General features: G+C 35.4%; 1 protein-coding gene across 1 annotated transcript in view; it reads left to right on the forward strand.

Moving 5' to 3' along the window:
* The first annotated feature begins 233 nt into the window (after window positions 1-233).
* Nrk (Nik related kinase) overlaps window positions 234-22,032 on the forward strand; it is a 121,430-nt gene continuing 99,631 nt past the window's right edge. The window contains exons 1-2 of the mRNA XM_090325858.1: window positions 234-504; window positions 7,620-7,685. Of these exons, the coding sequence (XP_090181984.1) occupies window positions 448-504; window positions 7,620-7,685 (123 nt within the window). The 5' untranslated portion in view covers window positions 234-447. The remainder of the gene's footprint in view (window positions 505-7,619; window positions 7,686-22,032) is intronic.

Genomic DNA, 22,032 nt, shown 5'->3' on the forward strand with positions numbered 1-22,032 from the left:
CCTCCCCCCTGCGCGGCTGCCCACCTGGCGACGTGACGCTGGACCAATCGCCTTAGAGCTACTCTTCGGCCCCTTCTTGCACCGCCCCCCTCCTCACCCTGAAAGAGGCGCACCCTGCCGGGGCAGACGCTGCGCTCACGCCGCGGAGCACCCTTCTAGCTTCTTCCTCGCCGGGACAGACGCTGGAATTCTTTCTCTTGCCTTTAGCCTAACTTTCTTTCCCGCCTCTCCGACTCCAACTTCAGTTCATTCTCAACTTTTTCTCTGCACTTTTTCCTCCTCGTCCTCCCTCCCCACACCACAAACTCCATTCCCCTTTCCTTTCTCCCTCCCTCTCCCTTTCCCTAAAACTCACTTCCACTCAGCACCTCCCCTCCACCTCCTAAAGCCCCAGCGCACAGCGCACTCCGTTGCCGGATCGCCAGCTCCTGTTGTACTCTCGAAGCCATGGCAGGACCTGGAGGCTGGAGGGACAAGGAAGTCACCGATTTGGGCCACTTGCCGGTAGGTAGAGAATGTCCGTCACCCTTTAAGTGGTCGCTTTCTCTCGGTTCTAAGCTCCACAGAGGAGGCAGAACTCACGGTACCGGGGCTAGGCCAGGACTTCGACGGCACTACAGGCAGGCTGGAGAGTGCACACAGGGAAAGGACACGCGGAATGGGCGCCCCTGGACACTCGGGCTGCGGCAAAATCCAGGGAAAGGAAAAGGAATCTGATGAGAGGCATTGGGGGTGGGGGCACACATGTACGTGTAGCTGATTTTGTCGAAAGCTACTTGCATACCTGTCCTAGAGGGGTCCCTGGAGACGCCACAAGAGCAAGGTCGCATGGCTTCCAAATAGCACTGGATGCTAACCCACTGCCCATGTAGTTCTTTCGTCACAATTGATGTCTACTCTTGGGGAAACGTTTACTTTTACATGGTAACGACTGGAAAACTAATCAATTCTCAACTCTCTCGCTTTCTAACAGCGGTTTCTAAAAACTTTATCCTCGTCAGGACAATGTTCTTGATTTAATCATGCGGGAGCGGAAAGAACTCGACGCCACTTGGGAAAGAAGTGAAGTTTACACACCCGCTTTAATAAACAAATGTATTGCACACCTTAATGAACTAGATTTACCCTACTCTCCTGATTTCCCATTGCGTTTTCTACTTTTGCCTGATATTTAACTTTTTTTCCCACAGTGGTAATCTATGGGTGTGATAGTGACACTGTTGTTAATAGCACGGTTCTTATTGTAGCAGCGCCTTTTATTTCATTGGCATCTGGTTTCTGGCTGATATTGGACACCACCCAAATCCATTTTTCAAGTTCCCTTTTTAGATTGGCATTTCACTTGCACCCTCTCCTGAATGCGAAGGCCCCCTGGACTGTCCAAAAGGGAACTATGCAGGCACACTGCTGGAATGATCGCCAGGCATCTGCAGTTCAGGGCAGTGGCCTGCCTGCTTTGAAAAAGCTAAATATTAACCTCGAGGTTATAGGACTATTCCAAAATCGCCGAGCCTTAATTTTGTCCATATTTGATATTTTCAGATTATGTTCTTCATAATGACAAACACCTGTCTCCCCACTTCTACTCATATAATTTTATACTAGAGTGGTGTGTGTGATGAAGTGATGTACATGACTAACATTTGGGCACATGGTTCTTAAGCCACTAAAACAAAAAGCTTCAATACAACTAAGTCAAATTACAAACACGGATATTTCTCTTATTAATACAGCTTCATAAAGTCTGATCATAAAACTTTTTTAAATGAAATCTTTTTTCAAGTCTCACGCACCCGAATTCCCTTGCTTCCAGGGAGATTTCTAGAACATGGAGGCCTCAATTGGTGGTTTCCTCACTGAACAGAATTATTATATTCAATCTAAACTCGCTTCCAAGTAAGAGTGTAAAACCAAAAACTGAAATGTTACCCTCTTAGAACATTATATGAACATAGTGGAGGGGGAAAGGAGGGGTAAGCAACTATGGCAGATATGTGAAACCACACATGGGCAAACTGAAATAAACTGCTTTCTAAAAATGACTAAACAGGAATGGGAAAGACCTCATAGAAATAATAGATCAGGGAATTCCAATCCTAAGAAGAAAAATAAGTAAAAATTTTATTACCACAAAAAAACCTAGTAGGGAAATAGCCCAGACTCACTGACCAGGCCATAGCCCTGAGACATAAAAATATGGTAAGAGCCTAGGAGATAATCAAAAAAGCCTTACCATTTACAATACAGTTCAGTGAGAGGAGGGGTAAGGGGGAGAAGGAGAGAAAGAAATAGTCTGCAATGTTGAGTGAATTGGGGAAATCAAATCAATGACACTTGGCCTCCTCTTACAAATAGCATGAAAAGCTGATGAAGTCCTTAGCTTCTGAAAATCTTAAATTTCTAAAATTTTATTCAGGAGCCATTTTATCTGCAGTCTCTAAGAAAATCATGCATAATACCTATCCCCACTCTCCCAAAATTCAGATCTACACCCCAAAAGGCCAAAAAAGTAGCCTATGTTTTAGAATTTTCTTTAAGTCTAATATTACAGATGTCAAAAGTCCTGTTTGCTTTTGTTACTGAGATACAGTTCAGTAATTTGGGATTTCTTTACATTCAGGTTACTTTGTGAATCTTTGAAGAAATAAAAGTAAATGAAGAGATGAATATAAATCTAATTTGGGTAGAAATTTGCATTTTGGAGTGTGATAAAACAAATGAAAATTGCATAGGGTAGTGTCCCTTGCAATAGTTATTCTCAATAGGACAAATGTCAAGGTCAGAATATTGGCATCTGTCACAGATAGAGAGCATCCAGATAATGAGGAGAAATCCAAACTTTAGTCTTTCAGACTGATCCAAAAGAATTTTACAGTGCTATTGTTATTGCTCAGGGGTGGTAGAGCACTTCGATAGCATATGCAAGGCCTGGGGTTTGATTCCCAGCACTGAGGAGAGGGGCAGACAGAGGGAGAGAACCTTGTAAAGTATGGAAGTACAATTAAATATGGGTCTAATTTAACATTAATACATTGTCTTCTGTCCACTAACCAGTTAAATGAGTCTAAGACTGAAAAAAAAACTTTGGAGAAAACTATCTCAATGAGCTAATTAGAGTTTTAAAAAGCGGTGGTGGGTTGAAAAAGGAGGATCATAAGTTCAAGGCCAACCTGGTTAAATAGTAAATTCCAGTCCAGTCAAGCTTTACAGCAAGACCTTATCTCAAAAAAATGGTGGAAAATTATGATATTTTAAAATTACATAGATAATAAATTAAACCTAAAAATATTAGGAATGAAAGCTGATGAATCAAAGTAGAAAATTACATCGTTTAAAAATTATTTTTTTATATAATGGTAAAACATTATTTCTTGATGCTCTAAAATTATAGGCACAAAATAACAGAGCCAACATAATTATTTTAAATACTAGGTAAATTCCATCCAGCTTGTTAATTAATAGGTTGGTATAATTTTTCCTGATTTTCTGCCAAATAAATATTTCCTATAGGTGTAAAAAATAGGGAAAAATGCAAAAATTCATGGTTTCTGCTTCCTTTTTGACAACAGAATTGCAAAGTTTTATGCTTTTGTATGTCTCTGTAATTGTGTGTATATCATATATATATTTTTTTCACTTTACCAATCAGCCATATCTAGGAGAGTATCTGTGATTACCCACACATACACACATTTAAATGTGTGTATATATATACTATATATTTACATATGTAATTTATATCACATATAAAATTTATACAGTTTATATGTATGTTTGATACACAGTTTCTAAATATATATTTTACATATATAATATATAAAATGTCATATAAATATTATATAGTTGTATATAAACCCCTCATGTGAGCCTGTATCACTCAGTCTCTGCAACTGGAAACTATTTCTTCCTTCTCCAAATCTGGTATGTCTTTCACTATGATTGTCCCTTTTGTCTTATGTGTCCAGTATGACACTGATATTACTCATGATGGCTGCGGCCATGAAATTTGACACTGCCATGTATAGTCAATCTATATTGGGGTCAGGATTAGACAGGCTTTTAGGACAGTAGTAGCAGAGGTGATCTGAAATAGTACATGATCCCCAAACTATATTTGAATTACATTAGATTTTTACTTAAATTTAACTACCAGTTTTCCCAATTTTCCACAACTAGAATGAGATCAGTTTTCTGCATGCAATCATGGGGAACTTTCCACTTTACCATATTTTTAGCTTGTTTAGAAGCAATTTTTACCTTCAAGTCCACCGGAATAGTAATACTCAGCATGTTTTCTATTACAAGAAGAATATCTCCTGAGGTTGACATTGTACTTCAATCCATTGTTTAAAAAATTATTTTCCCCCACTTTTTAAGAGTAGTGTTTATCAAGTTAGTGCACACATAAAAAAAGAGTACATGAGACTAAAGAATCATCTGGAGATCTTAGAGATTTATCTCAGGAAATTCCGATTTCACAATTTTATGGGAGGCCAAAGAAATCTGTGGAGATTTATAAAAAATTTAAACAGGATTCTCCAGATCATTCTCCTGTACAGAGACTATTAACTTCTTTAGAAAGGAGTTTTCTAAACTCTCTGTGTAATCCCATTTCTCCTCTGGATCTCACTCTACCTTTAAACTACCATTGCTACCATTCGGTAATTCAAAATAAATTATTTTATTCTACTATTTAAAAAATAAGAGAAAAGCCTTTGCTATCTTCTTCCAGATACTGTGTTGTATAATTTTTCCCTGCTTTGGGTGTCTCTCAACCTTTTGTTCCCTCAATTTCTTTGATACCCTAAATTAGAAATTTATTACTGCTTAGGTATTTATTGATTCTTTTTTCTCCTCAAAAATCTGCCATATTTGGTTTTGTGGATCAGACGGCTTCTGAAGGTCATTAACTTGACCAGTAAACACTGCCTTCTAGTGGTTCTTTTTCTTTCTGTTCCCCCCACCCTTACTAAAATTAGTCATCCAGGTGTTCATTCTTTCCCTCTCCTTCTAAATTCAGAAGACAGAAACAGCTCTGGATCCTGAGACTAGGGCTTTAAAACAGCAGGAGACAATTTAGATGCATATGAAGTTATGATAATAAAAACTATTTTATTAATAGTTTATGGTTCTATAATGTTTTATGCAGTCACAATGAATTATATAAAAAACGATACAGATAGTAGTAAGGGCACTTAACCTATTTTAATTCCTTGGATTTTAAAACTCTCCTTTTAAATAACTCACATTTGGAAGTTTATTTTTTTTACCTCTTCGGTTATAATCATGACTTTAACTATTGTGCCATTAATTTTCAGAGCATTTTAAGAAAGCAAGTTGCTAGGTGGCTGCTTTACTGATGGTTCAATAGGCCTAGTAGAAACACTTGATTTTAGACTTGTGGAATCTGATATTTTCCTACAGAATTTTGAAGCTCAGAATCCACCAACAGAATGGCTTCATTTCATACAAGTGAAAAATGAATTCCAGAGAAAGTAAATAACTTACCTAGAGTCATATAGTTAATTAATGGCAGAGCTAGAGCTAACACTCAAGTCTCCTGACTTTCCATCCAGTTAACACTTGTTGACTGAAGTAATCCCAGAGATGTGTCATTTTCCTATGACAGATTTGCTAGATTACACAACTGTCATGCCATTTTAAAAGAATGTACAGTTTTACTCATACGTGTTACAAATACTCAGTATTTTTTCTGTTTAGCTTGCAGTTGTCACAGTGATAAAAATGTTACTTGACATTAAGCACTTGTGTTCTTTTCTGTGCCATCTGGTATATATTTCATACTTCATATAAGTGTTGTTAAAATTAAGAAATTTATTATAAAGTAAAGAAAATTTTCTGATATCAAACAGTGATGCAATTCAGGAAATGATGTTTTGTGATAAACAGAAAAATAATTTCCTTATATAAAGATAAGGAAATAATGCTTAAAAGTAAATTTCAGAGCTTTAGTATTCCATATTGTGTTTAGTATATTATCGTTTAAGATTAAGTGTCAGAAAAGATCAATTGGTGCCATGCAAAGTCTAATTCAAAGATTATGTTTAATTGAAGACAAATGCTTAAGGAATGAGAATCTCACTTATATTTATACTTTATATGTGCATATTTTATATGCATAGTAATGAAGAGTTCATATGGATATATTTAATATGTCTATATGAAGTACAAAGTATAGATAAAGTACATATAGACTATATACATATAAGCTATATATATGTAATATGAAAAGGACATAATTTTCCAGGCACGGTTGGCTCGTAGTTGTAATCCTAACTAATAAGGAGGTTTCAATCTGAGGAGTGCATATCAAAGCCAGCCCAAGCAGGAAAGTCTGTGAGACTCTTATTTCCAGTAAATTACTTAAAAATCCAGAAGTGAAGTTGTGGCTCAAAAGTGGTAGAGTGAAGCCGGGAGTTTGGCCTAGTGGTATAGTGCTTGCCTAGCATGCACGAAGACCCGAGTTCGATTCCTTGGTACCAAATACTTAGAAAAAGCCAGAAGAGGTGCTGAGGCTCAAGTGGTAGAGTTCTAACCATGAGAAAAATCCAAGGACAGTCCTCAGGCCCAGAGCTCAAGCCCAGGACTGGCAAAAAAAAAAAGTGGTAGAGTGATAACTTTTAGCAAAAGAAGCTCAGGGACGGCACCCAAGCCATGAGTTCAAGCTTCAAGGCCATCACAAGAGTAAGATAATAAAAAAAGAAAGGACATAATGAAATGGTATTAAAATTTGTAAGGAAGATTTAGAAAATGGGGATTGGGATGATTAAAAAATAATAAAAGCTGGATGCGGTGGCTCACACCTGTAATCCTAGCGACTCAGTGGGCTTAGATCTGAGGATTGCGGTTCAAAGCCAGCCCAGGCACAAAAGTCTGTGAGACTCTTATCTCCAATAAACCAATAGAAAACCGGAAGTGTCACTGTGGCTCCAGAAGTAGGGCAGCAGCCTTGAGATGAAGACCTCAGGGACAGTGCCCAGAGTCAGAGTTCAAGCCCCATGACCAGCAACAACAAAAATATAGTGATAAAGATGGTGAATATGATTAAAGTACATTATATATAGATGGAAAATTACAGTCAATATCAACTGTGAGTAATCAATATACGTTAATCACAAAAAGTAATGGGATGCCACGAAAGCCTTTTGATAAAAAAGACTCAGTTTCTGAAAACAATAAATTCAACACTATCTTAATTTTAATATTTTTCATTCCATTATCTGTGTTTTTATGATTCACATATGCAGTCAACATTTCTTTCTTAAGAATTTGTCATATCAACAAGTTATTTAGATTTTAGATGCAATACCTAGTCCTCATTGCTGTATGTTGAACTTCCTGCCTGTCTGGTTAGCACTGGAAAATGAATATTAAAACTACTTCAATAGAAAGTAAGTGAATTTTTAATTTTTATTTTAATTAACTTTTAAATTACATGAGTTTTATGTAATCCTATACATTCCATAGTGTTATTATCATTGATTACAACATTTCTGGTGGTTGTGGCATGTCAATTCTATGGGGAAATGACATATACTTTCTATGACAAATTGGTATTTTCTCAAGTAAACTAATAGCTTTTGTTCTATTTTTTGCAGGATCCAACTGGAATATTCTCACTAGATAAAGCTATTGGCCTTGGTACTTACGGAAGAATCTATTTGGTAAGTGATTTAGAAGATTTCTTCATTCATTTTCTAAAAACAATAATTGTGAGTCAAAACTCTCACACTACAAATAAAAAAATGCCAAATCTTGGATTTTCACTTTGAAGTATTAAATTAAAATAGCTTATTGACAACTTTAAAAAATTATTGTTGATTATTGTAAAAGGAATGGATTGCGAAAACTCTAGTAAACCAAACCAGTCCACATATAATCTAAAAACTATTAGTGAAAAGCAAATGAAGAATGAATGTAATTAGTGAATGCAAAGGAAACCAATCCAAGTAAGATGTACTACAATATGATTTGTTTTAATATTATTTCCAAATCATTCTAATTGTCTACATTCAACTTAAATGGAATGCTACAAAAAGAACACTTCTAAATTCTCTATATTATACTGTGTATATGAATATATGATAGTTTTCTGAAGAATCTAACAAAAACTCAGTGTCACTCTGTATTATGTTGATTATATATTCATCACTAAGGGTTTATCAGGCACTGGAGATAAAGTAATGAATAAAACAGATAAGGTTCCAGCTCTTCCTGGGCTAGATTCTAGAAATATGTGTCTAAGTATGCATTACATAAATAAAAACAACAACAGCTACATTATTTAAATTATATTATCCTTATGAACACTCTTACAATGTTTTTAAAGGCACAGAACAAGGAGAGTTTTATTTAGATTGCAAGGGTGATGTTAATTCCCAACTCTGTGAAAAGTTACATTTAAACTGCTACCCTGGGGCTGGGAATGTGCCTTAGTTGTAGAGTGCTTTCCTAGCATACGCGAAGCCCTGGGTTCAATTCCTCAGTACCACATACACAAAAGTAGTGCTGTTGCTCAAATAGTAGAGTGCCAGCCTTGAGTAAAAGAAGCTCAGGGACAGTGCCCAGGTCCTTCATTCAAGCACCAGGACTGGCAAGAAAAAAAAAAACAAACAACAACCCCTCCTGATACCCTGAAGGTAAGTACGAAGTAATCAAGCGATGATAGGATTGAAGAAAATGATAATGTGCTTTAGTCAGAGGTCAGGGCTGGCCTGGAATAAATATGCTTTAGTAGATGTATTACAAGCAATCTATCATTTCCTCGATCTGCTATAGAATAAGATTCTATACCAATGTAGTGTTCCTCATTTCCCCAGTCTGTTCTATATCAAGTCCCTAGTCTGACACTTACTGTCAATCAATCACAGAATGTATCTGTCATTATATTTACATATATACACACGTGCATGTACACATACATATATGTGTATTGTGTTATATATAATACATAAGCACCATGTAATATATATTAAATATATCATATGTGTATATGTTATATAAAATATGTGCATAAAATACACAAGGATATTTCTGCTTGCAAAGAATGGCAACTTTGAGACTACAGCTTCCAAGAAATGGCTTTTTCCTAATTTGTCTACCCAGATTCGAGTGGTGAGACAACATTGAATATAAGAGCCTATAACATAGATGTTAGCAGTACAAACAGTATGGAGACTGTGGTTATAAGCAGAAAAATTTTCGCAAAAAGTACCAATATTAATGAAACCAGTTTTGTCAACCCATTTTCACCTAACCTAGTAGCATAAATAAGAAGCTACAGAAAGTTACATTGGTCAAATATACACTTTATCGTATCTCAGGTATATTCCACATTGTTTAATTAACATTGTCAATTTTGCTAACTTGTACATCATTACTCACATCCTATGCATAGGCTTATAATGAAGTTTCTCTTCTGTGGGACAGATAATTTTATAATCTCAATACATATTTTAATTCCTGATGTGTATATATCTGTGTGTGCATTTATTCTGAGGTGAAGGTATAAAACTTTCAGCATCATTAAATGTTGGAAATAATCTAAGAAATAAGGTAAGAAGTCAAAATAAGATTAGATAATACAAGAAGGTGATTTCCCATCATCATTAATTAGAACTTTGATGACATATGAAGAAGAAAAGCAGGAGGAGAAAAAGGTAAGTTATGCAAGAAGAATTCATTTTTTCCAATTCAGGGTTTTATTGAGGTATGGTACATAGTTGCTAAAATTCACTTTTAAATTTTATGAATTTTAACAAATATAGAAAGTCACATTACTATCACAATGATGATTTTTACAGATATATCATAAATTAATGTCAGTTTATTTTCAAAGAACCTTTTCCCAATTCTCTATGTGACATTCCAACTCGTGTGCTTTGTTTCTGATTGTCATATACTTTGCTTCAGTATTGCTGAATTTTCCTAGATTTATTACAGTTATTCTTTAACCTGTTCTCACTTATTTAGTTTGTTTAGCTTCTCTTTTAGTGAAATTTAGTCTTCAATTTAGGCATTTCTTGAATTTTCATTTATTTATGCAGTGTCAACTTTCTGTTATGAAGAACTTAAGCTTGACAAACTTTTAACTTTTCTCCTAGTCCAAAGTTTCTAGTCATGAGTTATCTGGCTTTGTGTTAAGAACCATTATTTCTCCTCCTTTATTTTTGCTAGTCCTGGGCCTTGAACTCAGAGCCTGAGCACTGTCCTTAGGTTTTCTCAGGGCTAGAACTCTACCACTTGAGCCACAGCACCACTTCTGGCTTTTTTCTACGTATATGGTACAGAGAAATCGAACCCAGGTCTTCATACATGCTAGGCAAGCACTCTACCACTAGGTGAAACGCCTGGCCTTTTCCTTCAGTTTTGAGCAATATTTACATTGTTTGTAGGTCTTGGTTTACATATTTTTTTCTTTCAGCACTATAAAGATTATTCGCCATTACCATCTGACATACATTATGAAATCTACATTTTTTTATATTTAATCTAGAAACCTTTACAATTATCCTCTTCACTTTATCAGAAATTTAAATATAAAAATATAGGATTCCTTATATTTATTTTATGTTAACATGGAGTGTTTGTCTCACCTAAGGATATAACATCTCTGGATTTCTAAGAAGTTTTTTGATACTGAGTTGATAGATTATATAATTGCTATTCTTATCCTTTTGTCTCTTCTGATATTCTGTCATTTTATTTCTTCTCCTTTTTCTAACACAATTTCATACGTGTGAGACAATTCGCTATCTATCAAGTCTTAGAAGTTCTAGAGTGTGTGGGAGTAGGGGTTGGTATATGCATGTGTGTGTACTTCATTGTTATTGTGTTTTAATAAGGAATATTTTTCCCTATCCTCATGTTCACGTATTCTTTTTCTCTTGTTTCAAGATTCTTTTTCTCATCTGTTTCAAGACTACTAAAGACTGATGAGACTTCCAAACACATTCTCCCTTTGTTATCATTTACAGAATTTCCACTGAATTTTTAAAAATAGTTAATAACTTCACTGAAGTTTTATTTGTTCATAAATATTTTTTTTATTTTTCACTAAAGCCTATCTTCTATCAATCTAAGTTCTGGTAAACTCTGTGTTTGATAATAGTTGTCCCTGAGCACTTCAGCTCAAGGCTACTACCCTGCCTCTTGAGCCACAGTGCCAGTTGTGGTTTTCTGGTGGTTAATTGAAAATAAGAATTTTACCGTCTTTAGTGCCTGGGCTAGCTTTCAACCACCGTCCTCAGATCTAAGCCTCCTGAGTAGACAGAATTAAAATGTGAGCCACCATGCCCAGCTTATATTTATACTTTTTATATGTATCATGGAATTTCTATTTGAATGCTAGATGTATTATATAGAACAGTAAAAATTGAGTTAATAACTGTGCGTAGAAAATGGGCATGTTTGTTCATCTCAGTTGATAATATGGAGGAGAGCAAGAATATAGGATGGGGAGAGAGAGAGTAGAGAGAGACATTTTGTCTGTTCTTAGAGATTCTGTACTCTCATGCTAGTTCACAGAAGGACTTTAGCTATTCGTTTTTATAGTTACTGATTTTTTTTGCCAGTCCTCTGCCTGAACTCAGGGTCTGAGCACTGTCCTTGGGCTTTCTCAAGACCAGAGCTCTACCACTTGAGCCTCAGCACCACTTCTGGCGTTTTTCTATGTATGTGGTACTGAGGAATCAAACCCAGTCTTCATGCATGCTAGGCAAGCACCCTACCACTAAGCCAAACTCCTAGCCCCTTATTGATTTTTTCTTGGTGAGAGTCCTGTTGCGTGAGCTCAGGGTTTGAGTGCTTTCTCAGAACATCTTTGCTCAAGGTTAGTGGTAGACCACTTGAACCCCTTGTAGATTTTTCATAGTTAATTGGAAATAAGGGTATCATGGACTTTCTTGCTGGGGCTGGCTTCAAACTGCAGTCCTCTGATCTCAGCATTCTGAGTAGCTAAGATTACAGCCGTGAACTACAAGCATCCACTTAAAGGCATTAAATTTTTGGTATTTAGTTTTATGATTACTTTTTCTTCCTCTTGCAGCTATAGGTGAACCATTTTTCATATCCTATCTACTTAGTAGATGCTTGACTATATTCAGCGTATTGGTTACTGTCTACATTCAAAAGCTGTGATTTCTATATTAATTTTTTTCCAGTTAGGATTGCAGAAGTGCTCTTTTCACAATTCCCATCCTCACCAGAAGTAACAACTTCTTTTTAATTGAATCTTCAAGAGCTATCTGCCATATGCACAAATCTGTACATATCTATAATCACTCAGAATTTTATGTGACACCTGTTCAGATTCCAAGAAAATACAGATTTTCAAAAGTAGATGCCTGTATTAGAGAGGATAGATGCGTGGAGCTTTCTTTTCATCGTAAAGCACTGATTGAATTTTATTGCACCTGAAATTAATTTCCTTCTGTTAAAGGACTGGGGATAGTGATATTGTATATTGATATCACTTTCAAAGAACAATCAAGAATATATAATAGACACCTGAAAAATATTTATCCTCTTTACACCAATAATTTCACTCTTGGAAATCAATGACATATATTTCAAATATAGGAAAAACATACAGATATACATTGCATAAGAAGAATAACATCATGTAATAGTAAAAGCTGCTTTAAACCAAGCAGGCTTAATTCAGTCCTTCCTTGGCCATTAATGAGTTATGACCTTGGCCAAGTCATTTAACCCCAGAGTATAAATGTCCTTATTTAAAATGAGCTATTAATACTTAACCTTGTGGTTTTGATAGCATTTAGAACCAACTACAAAGTGCTTGAGGTATGGGAGATACCTCTTGACAGGTAGTTACTGCTATAATTATTGTTGCTCTTATTTCTTAAAGAAATCAGTAACACTCGTAAAATAGTAAAAAATAAATAGTAAAAAATAATAAGTTTGGAAATGAATTATTTATAGTAAGTCAGTAAGTCACTATTTTGTAAAGCAGTGCTTATGGAATTATATGCAGTTATGTAGCAGAACAGAACTATGTTTAATGTGATATTAACTATTCCTTTTATTATATATACATACTGATTGTAATTATGTTTAAATGTGCAGATAACTTATGGTGAATTTAATGATCAGAATAGTAACAGTGTATTTTTACTAATATATTTTACTAGCCTATTTTTCTAATACCTATAATATATTAAGGAATATACCTATATGCAATACATTTTCATTGTATATATAAATATATATTGTATATGACAGTAGCAAATGGTGTATAAATAATGTATACAACAACATGGAAGTGTGATTCCATTAAAAATTAGTGTCAGAGTGACTCACAGAGTCCTTTGCTTTCTCAAAGTTGCCATCCACATCCCCTGCTGGTGTTTGTTTGGTTAAAGGTGCTCCAGTATCTTCCAACTTTGTTTCCAAGGCCTGGTTCTCTGGCAAGTTTCCAGCTGTCTGCTTATGTCTGTGCACATTGAAATGAAGACTGAGTCTCATTCCAGATAACAAACCTTTTAGTTTTTCCTTTTTTTGTTCTAATATGACACCTATCTTCTACCACCCTCTTATAATTCTTGCTAATCTAAACTCCATTTGAAATCATGGGTTTTCTTTTCCTCCTTTTTAGAGGAGAGAAATACTGCTTTTCCTTTTTTCCCTATTTTTTTCTTCTTGACTAGTGTCATACTTCATGAATAGTAACGTGAATTGGAGAACGTTTTAGTATTGGTCCATATAAGGCAATATTTGCAAAAAGAACCTAGGTTTGAACTCATTTTTAAATAATATAAGGGAAAACAACATATGTCGCAAAGAGTGATATACAGAAAGACTAGCAACTTATGACTATTAAGAAAGAGATGAAGCTGGGCACGGTAACTCGTGCTCGTAATTCTAGCTACTCAGGAGGCTGAGACCTGAGGATCAAGGTTCAAAGCCAGCCCTGACTGAGTCTCTTATCTCCAATTAACTAGGATATCACCCAGGCCTAGAGTTCAAGCCCCATGACCCACAAAATAGATGATAGATAGATAGATAGATAGATAGATAGATAGATAGATAGATAGATAGATGAACAGATAGATAGATGGATGTAGTAGAAGAGATAAATTCTAGACTTAAAGTACTTCAGATAGGGCCATACCCTCACTAAAATGCTCTTCTTATGTTTAATTCTCAACAGCATGATAATTTCTTTCATTGTCTTACACAGTGAGAGTTGATTATTCCTTATCAACTGCTACTAAATGGAGTTGTTGCACATGTCACCAACTAAATGAATTACATCATATTCTTTCATTTTCCCTGCACTTCACCATTAGTTAGGAAGTCTTGATATTTAGATGAATAACTACTACTGTGATATCCAATTCAAAGCTCAAGCTAGGCAGCAGGTATTCTCCATTATATGTAATTTATCTAACACTACTTTGGTAAACATAGTATTAGTGAGGTGAAGCAAGGGGTCTGGACTGAATTACTAACATTAGTCACCTGCTCTTAATTGTCATATTGAGGTATTACCATGAGGATAGAAAAAGGAATTGGCAAAGTTTCAAGGAAAGGAAAATTTTAAGCAAATGAAAAATCCACCTGCAATATAGTAAACATATATGGGTGGCTCTAAAGTTTAAAACATTTGATACTTAGTTGGTATGGGATGCTTTGAAATGTTTGTACAAGAGAGCGTGCCAATTTCATTTTGTTTCAAAACATAGAAACTGGGGCCAGGAGTGTGGCCTAGCAATAGAGTGCTTTACTAGCATGCATGAAGAAGATTCCTCGGTACAAAGTACATAGAAAAAAACCAGAAGTGGTGCTGTGGCTCAAGTGGTAGAGCTCTCTCCTTGAGAAAAGTTCAAGAACAGTGCTCAGGCCCTGAGTTCAAGCCCCAGAACTGGCACAAAAAAACCATAGAAACATTCTGTACTTGAGAGATTAGAGGAGCCATCTGCCCCTTGAGTTGTCACCTGATGTAGATATACAAAGGTGTGGTACTTCAGTTATGAGCAAATTCCTAAATTGTGTGCCCTTTGAATCGGCACCATCAAATATGGAAACTTCTTTTCAAAAGACTAATCAGTGCATCACTCTTCAATTTGCTTTCTGAAAATAACTTCTTGGTACATTGCTTTTACTTGAAAATCTCACCAGGCAGGTGAGATTTAAGTTTATTAGTTACATTTTCTGAATTTGAAGTTGGGGCAGGGAATGAGAACAGAAAGGAAGGAATGAAATATCTTCAAAGTTGATGACATCCAATTTATGATATTTTAAATTAAGTTTCAGAAACATGGTGCTGACATTTTGGTTGCCTAGCCACTAGGCTTATTGAAAGGGGGGTTGAGTATTTTTCCTTTTAGGCTGAAATTATACTGTTTATTTGCCTACCAAATGTCTAGCACTGTGAATGCTTTCTTTTTAGGTAGGAAAGTTTCCTCACATCCTTGCCATTTTGCAAATATAGCTCAATTAAGTCAGCCAACAAATATTGCTTGAGCGCCCATAAAGCACATAACACTGTGTATTTTATTATATATTTTAAGCCTCTGAAGCAGGAACTGAAGCTGGAAGTTAATTGAAGCCATAGGCATACTAGGCAGTTTTGTCTTCATCGTGTAACCCCACAAGTCCAAATCTTTCCCATGCTCTTACCTTTTTCCCGTGACATTGCTCCTTTGTAAAAGTGTGCCTTAAAAGTAAAGATTGCTGTTTCTTCTGAAACTTCAGGCTGCTCTAGCTCAGGAAACATTGGGTTTATTCATTGAACAAAAAAACATCTTGAATCTTTCCATAGTAATTTTATTTTTCCATATATTTTTTATTGTACTTAATAGAAGGGTTACATTATATTCACCAGAGAGAAGGTGCATTACTTCACAAACATTGATACCCTTTCTCATGTCTTGGTCCCCATTTCCATCCCCTCACCTCCGCCCCTCATCTTGTTTCCCCCCTTCCCTATCCTATTTCAAATAACCAAATATGCATATATATATACAATATATCAGATAACAAGGTGAAATACTGTAACCATATGAGATAACCAAGGGACAGCAAAAGAGATGAGAGATTTTGTGGGTCATGGGGCTTGAACTTGGCCTGAGTGCTGTCCCTGAGCTCTTCAGCTCAAGGCTACCGCCCTACCCTTGAGCCAAGTCCCACTTCCCACTTTCTAGAGGTTAATTGGAGATAGGAATTCTCAGGTCCTTTTGTGCCCAGGCTGGCTTTGAACCTTGTCCTCAGATCTCAGCCTCCTAGGTAGGTAGGATTATAGGTATGAGACACCATCCAGCTCATAATAATTTTCAAATACTCATTGAATGCATACCATGTCCCAAGTACTGTTAGTTATGAGATGCTAGTTGTGATAATCAGATTTTGATCTCACATTTGGGAAAAAAGCGATGGGATACAGAAAGAAACCAGAGAGCCATTGAGATGGGATTAGGCAATTGCAAGGGAGGAAATAGGAATGCTATTTTTTTTCCTGGATATACAGAATCTAATGAAGCTTCTAATGAATGAGACTCCAAAAACAAGTCTTATTTTTTGTCAATAAGATATCAGGGGCTGAATATTTGTAGTGAGGGTAAGAAAACACAGCATTGACAAAATAAATTAATACTCAGGGGATCAAATTAATGGACAGTGCTGAGTCTTATAGGCCTTGGAGAAAGAGGGAATATTTCTATCTCGGCAATGCCATATATCCAAATGTGGAACCTATCCACAGACTCTGAATGTGACTGGCCTTTTTTTCTGAGTCAATATCAAACTTTCTTCTGCATCTTAATAAATCTTGAGGGAAGAAGCATTTTCTACAAAGAGAGGAATGAAAGGTGAAAGCTCAAATCATATGTGGGATTTCTGCCCCCAAGATACCACAACTAAACTTTCCTAACATCTGGTTGATAAGTTTTCACTTATAGATGTGGAGCAATTCAATTGTATATTTGATGCATGGGTGGGTAACAAAAATTATTTTCTGATTTCCCCAGATACTTAATCCAGTTGGTTATTAGTAGTTCCAAGGGATGAAGAAACAAATTTAATGTATGAAGACAAACGCATATTTCTAAACAAAACTCTAGGACTAATATATTTTTATAGCATAGTGGTTTTGAGTAATCAGATAAATATTTATTAAATGTAAGTACAAATCTCCACATATGGAATAATAGTTACTTTAAAATGCATATAAAAGCTTACCTAATTGATACTTAGCCATTATACTTAATTCTTTATTTTTAAAATATTAGTCTTAGGAAAATGCAGGAAAGCTTTTATAAACCACTTAAGACAGTCGCAAGGGTGGGTGGTACAATATCAAAGGCACTAAGGTACTTTTTTCTATATAGAAAAGCAAGCTTTCTTTTGCTTTTGCATATATATATATATATATCTGTAACACATGCATAGATAGATACACACTTGTGGTCATGTTCTCAGAGCAAATTCAGTGGAAGTAAAGTATCAAGAAATCTTGCTTTCCTTTATCCTATAATACCTTGTTATTGATATCTAGTTATCTATATCTTCACCACATGTGATTAAATAGATACTGCAAGATATCCTTTAGGAAGCTGAAATAAGATTCATGAAATTAGAATGAGTGGTAACTTGATTTTAGAACTTTCCAACATTCTATTGTATGTGCTTATCTGTATCTAAGATAGTTTTATGGGTGATGCCCAAACTGTTTTCAGAAAAGTGTCATTATAGCTCCTTTGGGTATCAAAGGAAAGTGGAAGTTCTTAGAATTTTATCTTACTGGAGCAACTGTAAAGCCAGGGTCTTCAAAGAAGCCTAATAGTAAAATAAAATTAAAATATCAAACAATATGAAAATACATAAGTACTTCTTTATCCAGCAGTCTTATTTTTCCTTCATTACGTACATACAGCTTATAATGTTTCTCTTCCTCAAAGCACAGAGAGTAAATGAGATATGAGATGAATCGTGTGCCCTATCAGTTGGAGAAGTAATGAAGTAGTGATGATTATATGTACTTTATGTTAGAAAAATAGAAAGCTCTTTTTTAAGTTTGTTCTTCTTAGGCAGAGTCCCTTTATGACTAGGAAAAGAAAGATGGATTGTTCAGAGTCCCTTTTGGCGAAAAAGATTGATTATATTCTAAGCACTGCCAGTAACATTTTGTATAAATCATTAACTCTATAGAGCAAAAAACAAAACAAAAACACCTCCATAATCAAAGAGGACAAGGGTAGGAGTCCTCAAAGAAGGACAGCTTTTCTTGACTTTGGAAATAAATTATTTTGTATACAAATGGGTGAAAAATATAAATTACATAGTAAATTTGGGAGATAGTAATCTCAGAGACATAATATTTACTGAGTAAACACTTACTGGGTAACATTTACTGAGTATTTAGAATGAGCTGAGTGTTGAATTTGCATTATTACCTTTACTTCTAAACAGAACCTTAAAACCCAGACTGCAGTGCTATTTGAATCTTCTCATTCACAAATTAGGAACCTGAAGATATAATAGCTTGAGTTACCGAACAAATTCAGAAAACTAGAAAATTCCCAAGTTCATAGTCAAATTAAAATTTATCTGGTATGTAGATGTATGTTCTTAACCCAACTGTATTATATTGATCTCAAAATGTACAACCCCAAATCCAATAGCTCCACTAAATTGGAAAATAGCATCTCCCCACAAATGCGCATGTACCCAGCCTTACCACACTTGGTGGCCTGAGGTCAGTGATGAAGATGTTTAATAGTGTGTGCTCCTAGAAAATTTCTGGTTTTCCTGTTAGGCAGAAACAATATAGTTTGGCTGTTCTGCTTTGCAACTTAATAGAATTTCAAAAGTTCCTGGGAGCCTGGCTTACTTCACTTAATATGACTTTTTCTTAGTCTTCCCTTTTGGTTTCCCTCATTTGCCATAATCAGTAGAAACCTTGGGCTGTCCTCGCAGAGATTTACAGTAGAACAAAACCTAGATACATAAGGCCATATAGTATGACGCTAAATGAAAGGACCTCCAGGATATAGGAACAAAAGCCATATAATGAATGATTGTTGTCCTTAAGGTACTATCTCTCATCTCTTTTGCTTTCCCTTGGTTATCTCATATTGTTACAGTATTTCCCCTTGTTATCTGATATATTGTATATATGCATATTTGGTTATTTGAAATCAGATAGGGAAGGGGGGAGAACAAGATGAGAGGTGGAGGTGGGGGGAGGGAAATGGGGACCAAGACATGAGAAAGGGTATCAATGTATGTGAAGTAATGCACCTTCTATCTGGTGAGTATAATGTAATTGTTCTATTAATTACAATAAAAATATATGAAAAAAAGTTCCTGCGAAAAAGAAGATTGGCTCCAGAATATATTAAGCACTTAGATATTGCTATTTAGATTTCTGCAAGACATACTGGGAAGGTAAAGAAATGCTTTCTGTCACCTATCTGTGGTTTTCTAGCAAAGTCCTACTTCCAGTGAAGGTTCAGTGAAAGGAACTTTAAAATTGAAATATGTTTAAGTAATGTTAAGATTGTGTATTTTGCATGAATTTCTCATAATTTGGGTGAAAATTTGTCTATATAAAACTTAGAGGACTTTGTACTCTCTCAAAAGACTATAATAATTTATGTGTGGAACCTAAGTGGCTGTAACTTGGATAGTTTAGACAGTGGTCATGGAAAGGAGTTAAACAGGTGAATATAGACAGTAAGGCTTCCCCGTTGAGATGAGGCAATGTAAGTACCATTCTCTTTATATTCTTCCCATCAGACTGGGATTCGGGTTCCAAAAGGACTTAGAACTTGATGCTTCCCTAGTGCTTAACTGCTACAAAAGTTTTGCAAGCAGCCAAATCCCTCTCGCTTTGTCAGAAAAAAAAATGTTGGAATGATAGTAGAAAACTAGATTATAAGGTTTGGAATGGATGCCTAAATATTAATTACTATTTAAAAGAACTTTGCAAATTTCCTTCAGGAACTAGGGACTTAGATATTTCCATTTCAGATGCTTAGTAAAGTATGTTGCACATATTAGGCACAAGGGTATTAGGGAGACATTAGAAGCAAAGATTTCAAAGTAGATTTCTTGATATATCTTCTGTTACCACATTCACATTCTCCTTTAATTGCCTTTCTTTAAGTAGATACTATGATAAAGATATATCTATCTATCTCTATATATATCCACAAAAAATCTGTCTTGATTATATTTATAATCTCTTCAAAATGAGCAAAATATCCTCTATATGATATATATGGTATATATATATATATCTCATATGTGAGGGTTTTACACACTTTCTACTGAAACTAACAAAAAAACCCTGCAAATTACATTTTTAGTAGGCGCTGTCTGCAGCTATACCTTGATGGAAAAGGTTGACTAATGACACTCTATTAAGCCAATACTGAAGACAGATTATCCTTTCAAAATTATACTACCTAAGTAACTTTCTATTCTGACCGTTTAAAAAAGGTGGCACTGTGTAGAGATAAATATTTCCAAAGGATGGAAATATTAGACTTTTTATTAGCTTCTGCTGAATGAGTCATTTAGGAAGCTTGAAAGAGTATATTTTTTCTCAGGGTACTGTAGTTTGCTGTAGTGTTATTGGCATTGCCAAGTATAAGGATGGCTTCAAGAGAGCCTCATACCTTCAGGAAGATGTCTAGAACATGTACAAATATTTCCTGACTTGGAAAATTAGCAGCCGTTGGAAAGAAAAACACATATAAATAAATAAGAGTCTACAAATGTCCTTGCTTCTCTGAGCTTTTTACCCACACTTGCCAGTCGCTGTAATGGTTTTTCTTTTTTTAAAAAAAAAACTATCATAAATTTTAATTTCAGAAGAAATTGAATAGCCTAAAATGTTAAGCTCTGAATATTTTAGTAATGTGGATATTGTAGATTGGGCCCTATCTGTTTCAGTCTCTCTCTTAACTCTCTATCTCTCTCCTTTTCTGTCTCTCTTTCTCACTATCTGTGTGTGTGTGTGTGTGTGTCTGTCTGTCTGTCCGGCTGTCTCTCTGTCTCTGTCTCTGTCTCTGTCTCTGTCTCTGTCTCTGTCTCTCTCTGTCTCTCTCTCTCTCTGTCTCTCTGTCTCTCTCTCTCTCTCTCTCTCTCTCTCTCTCTCTCTCTCTCTCTCTCTCACACACACACACACACACACACACACACACACACCACTGATTAACTTCCTCTTGCTCTTGGAGGCTTCTTCAGTCACTCCAGGATAGTTGGTCACAACATGAAGATGATAAATTTATACTCTTTAATACTTGAAAAATGTATCATGCTTGGTAAGAAGCAGTGGGGTCTGTTCTCCAAAGGCACTCAATATAGAAGTAATAAACACGAATAGAAAGGTAGAAGAAGTTTGAAATAGTGTGATGTTTGTAATGAGTATAGCCTGTGTTCACTACATCCAGTACAATGTGAAAACTAGTTTGATTATTTTTATTACCATTATTCCCCCACCCTGAAATATACAGCCAAAATTAAATGAGGCTCTTTGATAAATATTGCCAAAATGTTTATGGGTTTTTTGATACATACAGCCTTCCTAAAATGGAAAATGAATCACTTACATTGCATTCACTATACTGGTAGACTTCTGTGACATATCTAAATACCTAGACTCTTATACAGAAGCACTGAGTGAACCAACGATTACTGGTTAATTGTATATCTTCTGGATCTGTCTATTCAAATCGTAAGGTGCAAGCCCCTGATCATCAATGAGTGAAGAAAGGATGGCATGGTTAATAAAAAGAGAGAGAGAGAAATAGAACTTAGAAGTGGCAAATTTGGCAAATAAAACATAGGATGTTTCAGATACATATGAATTTTGATGAAAACAAATAACTTTTCAGTTTAACTATATTCTAAAATAAACACTTGTTTTTATCTGAAATTCATATATTACTGTGTATGTTCCATACTTTCTCTGCCAACTTTATGCAAAACCAACTTTATTCCAGTTATAGATTTATCCCTTCCATCCTGTTTGCAGAAAGAAGA

This window comes from Megascapheus bottae, chromosome X (assembly GCF_031878675.1).
Source record: "Megascapheus bottae isolate mThoBot1 chromosome X, mThoBot2.hap1, whole genome shotgun sequence".
In the NCBI taxonomy this organism is placed as follows: Eukaryota; Metazoa; Chordata; class Mammalia; order Rodentia; family Geomyidae; genus Megascapheus; species Megascapheus bottae.